The 11,066-nt window shown below is 36.8% G+C and overlaps 3 protein-coding genes and 1 long non-coding RNA gene across 4 annotated transcripts in view; 2 read left to right on the top strand and 2 right to left on the bottom strand.

Annotated features, from left to right (window-relative positions):
- Positions 1-2,410, top strand: part of LOC107667419 (uncharacterized) — a 4,504-nt gene extending 2,094 nt beyond the window's left edge. The window contains exons 3-6 of the mRNA XM_016459087.1: positions 801-896; positions 1,009-1,242; positions 2,030-2,177; positions 2,316-2,410. Of these exons, the coding sequence (XP_016314573.1) occupies positions 801-896; positions 1,009-1,242; positions 2,030-2,177; positions 2,316-2,410 (573 nt within the window). The remainder of the gene's footprint in view (positions 1-800; positions 897-1,008; positions 1,243-2,029; positions 2,178-2,315) is intronic.
- A 463-nt stretch (positions 2,411-2,873) lies between these two features.
- LOC107667417 (tripartite motif-containing protein 14-like) lies at positions 2,874-3,836 on the top strand. The gene is made up of 2 exons (XM_016459086.1): positions 2,874-2,879; positions 3,107-3,836. The coding sequence occupies exons 1-2, from the start codon at positions 2,874-2,876 to the stop codon at positions 3,611-3,613; spliced, it is 513 nt and encodes a 170-aa protein (XP_016314572.1). The 3' UTR covers positions 3,614-3,836.
- Positions 3,837-6,098: 2,262 nt separating this feature from the next.
- Positions 6,099-6,564, bottom strand: LOC107667422 (uncharacterized). Its single transcript, XR_001631786.1, has 2 exons — positions 6,472-6,564; positions 6,099-6,215 (listed from the first exon to the last, which is right to left on the bottom strand). It is a non-coding gene; the product is annotated as an uncharacterized LOC107667422 (long non-coding RNA).
- Positions 6,565-8,961: 2,397 nt separating this feature from the next.
- Positions 8,962-11,066, bottom strand: part of LOC107667421 (splicing factor 3A subunit 3-like) — a 15,645-nt gene continuing 13,540 nt past the window's right edge. Inside the window, exons 3-4 of the mRNA XM_016459089.1 lie at positions 9,630-9,685; positions 8,962-9,366 (exon numbers count right to left, since the gene is read on the bottom strand). Coding sequence (XP_016314575.1) covers positions 9,289-9,366; positions 9,630-9,685 — 134 coding nt within the window. The 3' untranslated portion in view covers positions 8,962-9,288. The remainder of the gene's footprint in view (positions 9,367-9,629; positions 9,686-11,066) is intronic.

Raw genomic sequence — 11,066 nt, 5'->3', positions numbered from 1 at the left:
TTTGGAGGGCCACTGTCACGCAGAGTTTAGCTCCAACCCTAATAAAACTCTCCTGCCTTTATCTTTCTAATAATCCTGAGTAATTTGGATGCAGTATTATTAGTTTTATTTTATAAAGGTGTTTATCCCACTTTGTGATCTCACTAACTCTGAGTTTCTGTATGAGACTCTGGAATGACATGAGGGTGAATAATTAATGACAGAATTTTAATTTTTGGGTGAAGTAACCCTTTAATGTGTTCTTTCTCGTATGCCACATTGTTCAGATTTGAAAGGGAAGTGCAAAAGGCATTAGAGCATGAGCTGAACTTTACTCGCATTTGTCACATCGCTCACGATTTCTACTATAACTGTACATGCATCAGAGTTATTGTTTTTGCTGCAAATTGCACTGTTTGAATGTCCATTTCTTCACATTAATTCTTGGTTGCAGAATAATGATGACAATAAACTTATATGCCCTCCTTCATATGAGGACTTCATGGAAACTAAATTCAATTAATGATCTTAAAACTCTGAGAAAATCTGTGAAGAATAATTTTTTTATTCAAACAGGCAAAATTTGACATGATTTTGTGATAGCTTTGTGTAATATGTGAGGTTTGCTGTTTTTAATTTCTCCTCCAGAAACACAAGTTGATCTTTGCTCAACTTTGTCATATCACCAATGGTCATTGTTTCTTGTGTATCTTAAATCTATATGCAATCGAAATTCACATGGATCTCAGAACTTGCTTATGATAAATGATATTATTTTATATAATATTTATCATGTTTGCTGTTATCTGTTTGTCCTACAGAGGCATTTAAAGGAGACACTGAGAAAACTCCAGCAGAGAATCCAGCAGAGACAGAAAGATCTTGAGCAGCTGAGAGAGGCTGTGGAGTCTCATAAGGTGAGTTTGGAGAAGAAGAGAAGTTTGAGACTCAGTTTGACTCTCCTCTTTCAGTCCCACTGAAGCCACTGTGAGGAAGCAGTAAGAGCTGATTGTGATGTGTGTCTAACAGCGCTCTGCACAGACAGCAGTGGAGGACAGTGAGAGGATCTTTACTGAGCTCATCCGCTCCATTGAGAGAAGCCGCTCTGAGGTGACACAGCGGATCAGAGATCAGGAAAAGACTGCAGTGAGTCGAGCTGAAGGACAAATGGAGCGACTGGAGCAGGAGATTGAAGATCTGAAGAAGAGAAACTCTGAGCTGGAGAAGCTTTCACACACAGACGATCACATACATTTCCTCCAGGTAACAGAGATCTAGAAAAAAAAACACATAGTAGACTTTAATTTCTGCTGTTACAGAAATTATATTCTTTAATTAAACCACACAGTTTGACTGAGGATACAAGTAGATTCTGTTCATGGGAATGTTATATTGTGATGTTGTGGTCTTTACCATGAAAAACTGGTTTCAATCAGGTACATTGCAGTAATGAGGTGACCTAATGAAATATGTGACCCTGGAGCACTAAAGCAGTCTTAAGTCGCTGGGGTATATTTGTAGCAATAGCCAACAATACATTGTATGAGTCAAAATTATATTTTTTTCTTTTATGCCAAAAATCATTAGGATATTAAGTAAAGATCATGTTCCATGAAGATATTTAGTAAATTTCCTACCGTAAATATATCAAAACTTCATTTTTGATTAGTAATATGCATTGCCAAGAACTTCAATTTAAAGGCGATATTTCTCAATATTTAGATTTTTTTGCACCCTCAGATTCCAGATTTTCAAATAGTTGTATCTCAAATATTGTCCTAACAAACCATACATCAGTGCAAAGCTTATTTATTTAGCTTTCATATGATGTATGAATCTCATAATTTCAAAAAAGTGACCTATATGACTGGTTTTGTGGTCCACGGTCCCATAATAATAATAATAATAATAATAATAATAATAATAGAGACTATTATCCATTATAACATGCACAACTTTATTTGCCAGATTATTAATCATTAATATCATGGTCTTAATTATAGTTTAAAAGTCTCCTCGTCAGTTGGTTTAATAATTGTTATTCCTGCAGAGTCTTCAGTCTCTCTCAGCTCCTCCTGAAGCTACAGAAAACATCTCTGTCAGTTTCCTCTATTCTTTTGATGGTGTGAGAGAATCTGTCTGTCAGCTGAGACACAAACTGGAGGATTTCTGCAAAGAGGAGATGAAAAAGATATCTGGTAAAATATTAGAGATTCATCTGCTCTCTGTAATGAGACAAACATCATCTAATATCATAAAGAAAATGTTAGAAATGTCTAAGGAATAGATACAGGTATCATTTTCTCTCTGAGTGTTTATATCTGCTATTTTCACAGTCACTCACAGTAACATTGTTCCCAGGACCAGAGAGGACTTCCTACAATGTAAGCCACTAACAAACACAATGACACACACTTTTAGTTCTGTTTGACAGAAGTGGTAGATACATTCATACTGCTGTTTACTTTTAATTACTAATTTTTTTTTTCTTTCTAAGGTTGTAATCAGATTACTTTATTAATAATATTTAATACTAATTTAATAATTAACACCCATTTAACAAATAAAAAATGTGATGCCCAATAGTTCATCCATCTCCACAGCAGCATTTCAACAACCAATCCTGTACATTTCTAAAACTGCAACTTGATATGTTTGTCTGTTCTGTCCATATATCTACAGCTTTCTGTGCTTGTGTGTCAATTGTAGGCCTACATGTGAATGTGTTTGCATTTGTGTTTATGTAAAAGAAAAAAGAACGCATAACCAAACAGAATGAATCTATTTTTGATAAAAGCACGTTTTTTCAATCTGGGCAAAGAGTTTTTACAGTTCAGCTACACAAAAAGATAAAAAGGGATTTGGCTTAAATTTGAAAGAAAGTTGGGATAAACATGAAAGTAAGTTGAGAGAAGGACAATCTGGACATGAAACACTCCAGATGCAAACTTTCAATGTGAGAATAACAGTTTTTGAAGTGAATTCATGAACATCATGCCACAACTCTGATAGATCGAAACAATCTTTAAAAATAAATAAATAAGGATAGATACGATATAAATAAGATAGAAGCTTAACTTTTACAACTCCTGATTAGTGTTTTTTCTTTTCATCGGATTCCCATCAGTTCACTCTGGATCCAAACACTGCACATGAACGTCTCCGTCTGTCTGAAGGGAACAGAGCGGTGACTTACACTGACACACCTCAGCTGTATCCTGATCATCCAGACAGATTTGATGGTTATCTTCAGGTGTTGTGTAGAGAGAGTGTGAGTGGACGCTGTTACTGGGAGCTTGAGTGGAGTGGTGTGTATATATCAGTGTCATATAAGAGCATCAGCAGGAGGGGACGGGGTGTTGAGTGTTTGTTTGGATATAATGATCAGTCCTGGAGTTTGCACTGCACTCCCTCCAGATACTCATTCAGACACGATAAGATGCAGACTCGTCTCCCTGTCAAGTCCATCAGCAGTAGAATAGGAGTGTTTGTGGATCACAGTGCAAGAACTCTGTCCTTCTACAGCGTCTCTGACACAATGAGCCTCATGCACACAGTCCAGACCACATTCACTCAGCCGCTCTATCCTGGGTTTAATGTTTGGGGTCGACAATCATCAGCAAAGCTATTATAACTATCTAGATTACAGAGAGATCTACACATTGTACTTTTATATGGCAACTCTGAGATGCTTGGTAAATCTGAATATTTATATTTCATGTGTATTCATTCACCACGCACTTTTATCCAAAGTGGCTCACAAAAGAGAAACAGTGAAATGTTGTAGGTCTTTTATTTTCTAATGTTTAAAGGGGTCATGACATGAGAAATCAAATCGGCTTTGATCTTTTGTCATGTAAGGGGTCTTTGTACCATTAAAACACCCTGCAAGTTTCATAGCTTAAAACGTCCTCCTCATCAAACAAAGCATTTATTTAATCAAGCTCCAAAAACGGCTCGTTTTGGAACTGAGGGGCAAGATGATGTCACCTGGGCACAAAGATTTGCATAAACCCCGCCTCCAGAGCAAAACACTCACATGTGATAGCGAGGGGGCGCTGATACTGTTTCCTGTGCAATGATGTCATAACAGTGGGCGGATACTGACAAGCCTTAAAGGACCCGCCCCTTAAAACAGGTCGCTTTAGACAGAGGGTCAGAATAAGGGTTGAAAATGATAAATGATTTTTGTGCAAAAAACTTTATTAACACTATAAGCAAACCTCAAGGTACATATTGAAATAAAAAAATTAAAAATCCATGTCATGACCCCTTTAAAACAAAACTGCAGCTGAACTTCTGTCACTGTCACTGACAGTAACATAAATTATACAATACTATAACTGAGTGAATACTTTTTCATCAGATTAATCTAATATTTATTGTAAACTTGGTAAAATTCTTTGTCTATGGAAAAATGGTTAAAATATAATTCTATAACCAAATTCACTATTTTAATTATTCAGGAGTCCCAACTGAGTCTTAAAAACAAAGTGTTACAGTTTTTCTCGATTGCTAAAACACTATAACCAGGCTTTTGAACTAACATTTCAAAACCAAAACGCCATTTTTCAAAAAGCACACCCATTTTGCTGAACTATAAGCACTAGCGTTCAATACTGTTCACTCAAGTCAGCACAGCTTGAACTCAATTAGCAAACAATTACCCAGGTGGAAACACTAAGGGTCAAAATTGAACACACATCAATCAGATCCTTCAATAAATAGATAAAAGGGCCCAAATCAGTTCATTGAGCTTTGGAACAATGGATGCACAGAGAAATGAAGGAATAGGTCGAGGAGGAAGAGGAGGACGACGTGGTGAAGGAGGAGGGAGAGGAAGAGGACGTGGTGAAGGAGGAGGAAGAGGACGTGGAGGAGGAGGGCAAGGAGACAAGCAGTCTCGGATGAAATTCGAGCCACTTTAGTTGACCATGTCCTTGTCTGATTCTAGGACCCTATAACACTATGCTCCTCCTTGCTTTCCTTGACGGTCTAAGAGAGCATATGTTCCAGCTGGACCAGAGGGGACCAGCACAGACAGAGCAGCCTCGTTACATTGTTGTTTGGGATAATGTCAGCTTCCATCGCGCTGCTCTGGTTCGTGACTGGTTTACCAATAACCCGAGGTTTTCTAACATCTTTCTGCCTGCATACTCTCCCTTTCTAAACCCGATTTTTTGGCATAGCGGTGGAAAGTGTATGACCGAGAACCTTATATCCATGCTCGCCTCCTCCAGGCCATGGAAGAAGCCTGCCTAGACATATCAGTAGATGCATGCCAGGGGTGGATCAGGCATGCAAGAGGATTTTACCCTCACTGCCTATGACCGAGAACCTTATATCCGTGCTCACCTCCTCCAGGCCATGGAAGAAGCCTGCCTAGACATATCAGTAGATGCATGCCAGGGGTGGATCAGGCATGCAAGAGGATTTTACCCTCGCTGCCTGGGCTAGGGCCAATGTCATACTATGTTGTAGTGTTTTTGAATGCTTGTGTGTGATGTCTGAGGGAAAAGTTTGGTTTTTCAGCAAGAGTGAAGGGTTTTGAGTGTAGAGCTTCATTTTGACCTGAAAATAGGATGTTTGGGGAATTGGGTGAGACGTTATGGATTTGTGTTTACTGTTTTGAGAATACGAGGCATAGTTTCAAGAAATGTGTTTAAGCAATCGAGAAAAACTGTAATCTTATCACCCAAACTCAGTTAAATTGATGAAGATACACCAAAAAATCTTGGCCAAAAGATGAAATGTACTTTCATAATCCTGTAGGAAGGGATCTGATACAGCTGTGCTCTAATTACACAAAAGAGGACCTTTAATAAGGTGGACTCAACATTGAAATACAGTGGAAATCTGCATTTTAATTATTTTTTAAATCTCGATGATGATCCAGAGAAATTGGGTGCATCTGAACTAACTTCAGTCAAAGCAATAAAACGTAACCCCGAGACCCTGCATCCTCATATGAGGACATTATATTTTAGTAAATGGGGCATAATGAAAGAGTAATACAAATGTACAAACTGCTCATTCTCAAAAAGACCAATCAAATTTCTCACAAACTGTGGGACAGACGAGGACTAAACTCTATCACATTTCTGCTTCAGTATTTACACTGTGAGTGTTTTGTGTGTTCAGAGATCTTGTTTGTTGTGCTACAGAAGCCCCTGTCGCTTCAGATCCTCATAAGTCTTCTTGTTGACCACGTTTCCGCTGGAGTCTTCATATTCCTCCTGCAAGATAACATGTATAGATATTGTCTTTCTTTCTGAACTCATAAACATCCAGTCTTTTTTCAGAGGGTTTTCCCGCTTGAAAACCTCACTAATCTCTCTCCAACAAGGAACAAATCAAGCAGCCGAAGCAGAGTTTGAACAGCTGATTAACGCTGGTTAAACCAGATGCTTCAGTCAGAGCAGAGCTGTACAGCTGAATGTGACTTCACTCAGCGTAATGTCAGACTATTGAATGTGTTTGAGAATAACTCACCTCTGTGTCTGGCTGCCAGCGCTCTAATGCTTTCTGTGACTTCAGCTTTGACCAGACTATTCCAGAGAAAAGAGAAAAATGCATTTTAAGCACAAGAACAGATACCATTAGGGCCATTTTCCAGAACGGGACCCTTTTGTGTCATTTATTAACATGCATCAATATTAATTTATAGGCATTTTTCTCAACTTTTAAATGGTTTAAAATGGTAGTTTGTCTTTCTATACATTTTCAATACATTTCTATACAATACATTCTGTAAAGCTCAATGATATATGTTGTGTTCCATGCAACAATCTTGTCTTTTTTTCCCCATTTATTAAAATGTGTTCTCCTTTTATCATAGACAATTAAAATTTGTCAGGGGGTCAATTATAAACCCCCTTATTTATTATTATTATTTTTTAATTAAATTATTACTGAAAATAGATATTGGTAAAAAAAAATAATAATAATTGGTCAGGGGGTCAATTATAATCCCCCTTATTTATTTATTTATTTTATTAAATGATTACTGAAAATAGATATTGGTAAAAAAAAAAGATCTTTTTGAAGTCTGGATGTCCTGTACGGAGCACATTCAGGGCTTTTCAGAAATGTTCTGATGTTTCACCATCACCACTCCCTTCCCTTGCTCTTCAGAAATGTCTGATATTAATTTAGTGACACTCTTAAGGAAATATGATCATATTTTGTAATCATTTAAATCTGACTAATGTTTAAACTGTGTCATAAATCAACATCTCAGGAAAATGTTATAAAAAGATCTTTATCTCCAACAAATACCAAATAGTGTCCTGAATTTGAGCAGAAGGCTAGTAATGTCAAACTACAACAAAACTGTTAATCTTGTTAGCAATTAAATAACAGCATGACTGGAGATGGAAGAATGCTTTTTAATCATTTATTAACACTAATTCATCCTATACATTGCATGAATTGGGTGATTTATGTACAACCCGAATTCCGGAAATATTGGGACGTTTTTAAAATTTGAATAAAATGAAAACTAAAAGACTTTCAAAATCACATGAGCCAACATTTTATTCACAGTAGAACATAGAGAACATAAATGTTTAAACTGAGAAATGTTACAATTTTATGCACAAAATGAGCTAATTTCAGATTTGATGCCTGCTACAGGTCTCAAAATAGTTGGGACGGGGGCATGTTTACCATGGTGTAGCAATCTCTCTTTTCAAAACAGTTTAAAGACGTCTGGGCTTCGAGGTTATGAGTTTCTGGAGTTTTGGTGTTGGAATTTGGTTCCATTCTTGCCTGATATAGGTTTCCAGCTGCTGAAGAGTTCGTGGTCATCTTTGACGTATTTTTTGTTTATTGATGTGCCAAATGTTCTCTATACATAGTTGAGAATTATCTTTATACAAAGTTTGGTACAAAAAAAAAATCCTGAAAACTAAAAATGTATTGGTGATTAAAACAAAATCTATTGTTTTTGACTATGCATGTTCATTCATGTCTTTTTATATTTAAAAAATTTGAGTCCCGATGTCCTCTACCATGGACGTAGCATAACTTATGAATGAAATATCATTTAAATTTTTTTTTTTAATGCTCTAAAACAGGGGTCTCCAAACTCGGTCCTGGAGGGCCGGTGTCCTGCAGAGTTAGCTCCAACCCTAATCAAACACACCTGAAGCAGCTAATCAAGGTCTTACTAGGTATACTTGAAACTTTCAGGCAGGTGTGTTGAGGCAAGTTGGAATAGCTGCAGTATGTGGTTTTGCATTGTCCTGCTGAAATACACATCTTCTGGAGGGGAGCATATGTTGCTCAAAAACCTTTATATAGCTTTCAGCATTAATAGTGCCTTCCAAAGCATGCAAGCTGCCCATACCGTATGCACTTATGCACCCCCATACCATCAGAGATGCTGGCTTTCAGGGACGTGCACGGACATTTTGAGGGGCAGGGGCTCAAGTGGAAAAAATGGCACTTCTCATATTTATTTTAATTTTTTTTCTAATCAAAAAGGAGTGTGCGATATTGACAAAAAATATATCTCACTATTTTCTGGGATTTTATTGGTAACGATAATTAGATGATATTTGAAGCAGCTAATCAAGGTCTTACTAGGTATACTTGAAACTTTCAGGCAGGTGTTTTGAGGCAAGTTGGAGCTAAACTCTGCAGGACACCGGGCCTCCAGGACCGAGTTTGGTGACTCCTGCTCTAAAAAATGTAATGACATGAAAAAATACTAATTCTTTCCTAAAATGTTTTGCCGGGTCTTAAGAGGTTAATAATTCTTATGTCAATGTGATACTGTTTTTCAGTTTGTTTTGTCTTTCTTTCTTTCACTACATTTGCAGTTATCACATCTGATTTCTCTGTCATTATGATGTATGGAGTGTAGATTGATGTGAATGAAAAATAAAGGATTTTAGCATTAGGCTGCAACATCAAATGTTGGGAAAAATGAAGGAGTCTGAATAATTTTAGTACAGTGACAGATGCCTACTGAAGTAAAACCATCTCACTATTTGATTTTATTGTACAGCAGGTTTAAAAAGTCTCCAGACTGGTTAAAAACAGCATGCTGCACAAGCAAACATTTTTCACACGATGTACTAAAATGTATCGATTAATGAAAGTCTCTGTTTAATAATTAAGACAGCAAATGCAAAAATGGGGCATAATGAAAGAGTAATACAAATGTACAAACTGCTCATTCTCAAAAAGACCAATCAAATTTCTCACAAACTGTGGGACAGACGAGGACTAAACTCTATCACATTTCTGCTTCAGTATTTACACTGTGAGTGTTTTGTGTGTTCAGAGATCTTGTTTGTTGTGCTACAGAAGCCCCTGTCGCTTCAGATCCTCATAAGTCTTCTTGTTGACCACGTTTCCGCTGGAGTCTTCATATTCCTCCTGCAAGATAACATGTATAGATATTGTCTTTCTTTCTGAACTCATAAACATCCAGTCTTTTTTCAGAGGGTTTTCCCGCTTGAAAACCTCACTAATCACTAATCTCTCTCCAACAAGGAACAAATCAAGCAGCCGAAGCAGAGTTTGAACAGCTGATTAACGCTGGTTAAACCAGATGCTTCAGTCAGAGCAGAGCTGTACAGCTGAATGTGACTTCACTCAGCGTAATGTCAGACTATTGAATGTGTTTGAGAATAACTCACCTCTGTGTCTGGCTGCCAGCGCTCTAATGCTTTCTGTGACTTCAGCTTTGACCAGACTATTCCAGAGAAAAGAGAAAAATGCATTTTAAGCACAAGAACAGATACCATTAGGGCCATTTTCCAGAACGGGACCCTTTTGTGTCATTTATTAACATGCATCAATATTAATTTATAGGCATTTTTTTTAACTTTTCAATGGTTTAAAATGGTAGTTTGTCTTTCTATATATTTTCAATACATTCTGTAAAGCTCAATGATATATGTTGTGTTCCATGCAACAATCTTGTCTTTTTCCCCCATTTATTAAAATGTGTTCTTTTATCAAGGACAATTAAAATTTGTCAGGGGACAATTATAAACCCCGTTATTTTTTTAATTAAACGATTACTGAAAATAGATATTTGTAAAAAAAAAAAAGTATCTGTATCTCCAACAAATACCAAATAGTGTCCTGAATTTGAGCAGAAGGCTAGTAATGTCAAACTACAACAAAACTGTTAATCTTGTTAGCAATTAAATAACAGCATGACTGGAGATGGAAGAATGCTTTTTAATCATTTATTAACACTAATTCATCCTATACATTGCATGAATTGGGTGATTTATGTACAACCCGAATTCCGGAAATATTGGGACGTTTTTAAAATTTGAATAAAATGAAAACTAAAAGACTTTCAAAATCACATGAGCCAACATTTTATTCACAGTAGAACATAGAGAACATAAATGTTTAAACTGAGAAATGTTACAATTTTATGCACAAAATGAGCTAATTTCAGATTTGATGCCTGCTACAGGTCTCAAAATAGTTGGGACGGGGGCATGTTTACCATGGTGTAGCAATCTCTCTTTTCAAAACAGTTTAAAGACGTCTGGGCTTCGAGGTTATGAGTTTCTGGAGTTTTGGTGTTGGAATTTGGTTCCATTCTTGCCTGATATAGGTTTCCAGCTGCTGAAGAGTTCGTGGTCATCTTTGACGTATTTTTTGTTTATTGATGTGCCAAATGTTCTCTATACGTGAAAGATCTGGACTGCAGGCAGGCCAATTCAGCACCCGGACTCTTCTACTACGAAGCCATGCTGTTGTAATAGCTGCAGTATGTGGTTTTGCATTGTCCTGCTGAAATACACAAGGCCTTCCCTGAAATAGACGTCGTCTGGAGGGGAGCATATGTTGCTCTAAAACCTTTATATACCTTTTTAGCATTCATGAGCTCATTTAGTGGATAAAAGTGTAAAACTTCTCAGCTTAAACATTTGTTATGTTCTCTATGTTTTATTGTGAATAAAATATTGGCTCATGTGATTTGAAAGTCTTTTAGTTTTATATACAGTGGGTACGGAAAGTATTCAGACCCCCTTCAATTTTTCTCTCTTTGTTATATTGCAGCCATTTGCTAAAATCATTTAAGTTAATTTTTTTTCCTCATTAATGTA

The sequence above is a fragment of the Sinocyclocheilus anshuiensis genome, unplaced genomic scaffold (assembly GCF_001515605.1).
Source record: "Sinocyclocheilus anshuiensis isolate Anshui unplaced genomic scaffold, SAMN03320099.WGS_v1.1 scaffold1935, whole genome shotgun sequence".
Taxonomy (NCBI): domain Eukaryota; kingdom Metazoa; phylum Chordata; class Actinopteri; order Cypriniformes; family Cyprinidae; genus Sinocyclocheilus; species Sinocyclocheilus anshuiensis.
Note: the sequence above shows the minus strand (reverse complement) of the source record. Positions and strands in the feature narration are given on the sequence as shown.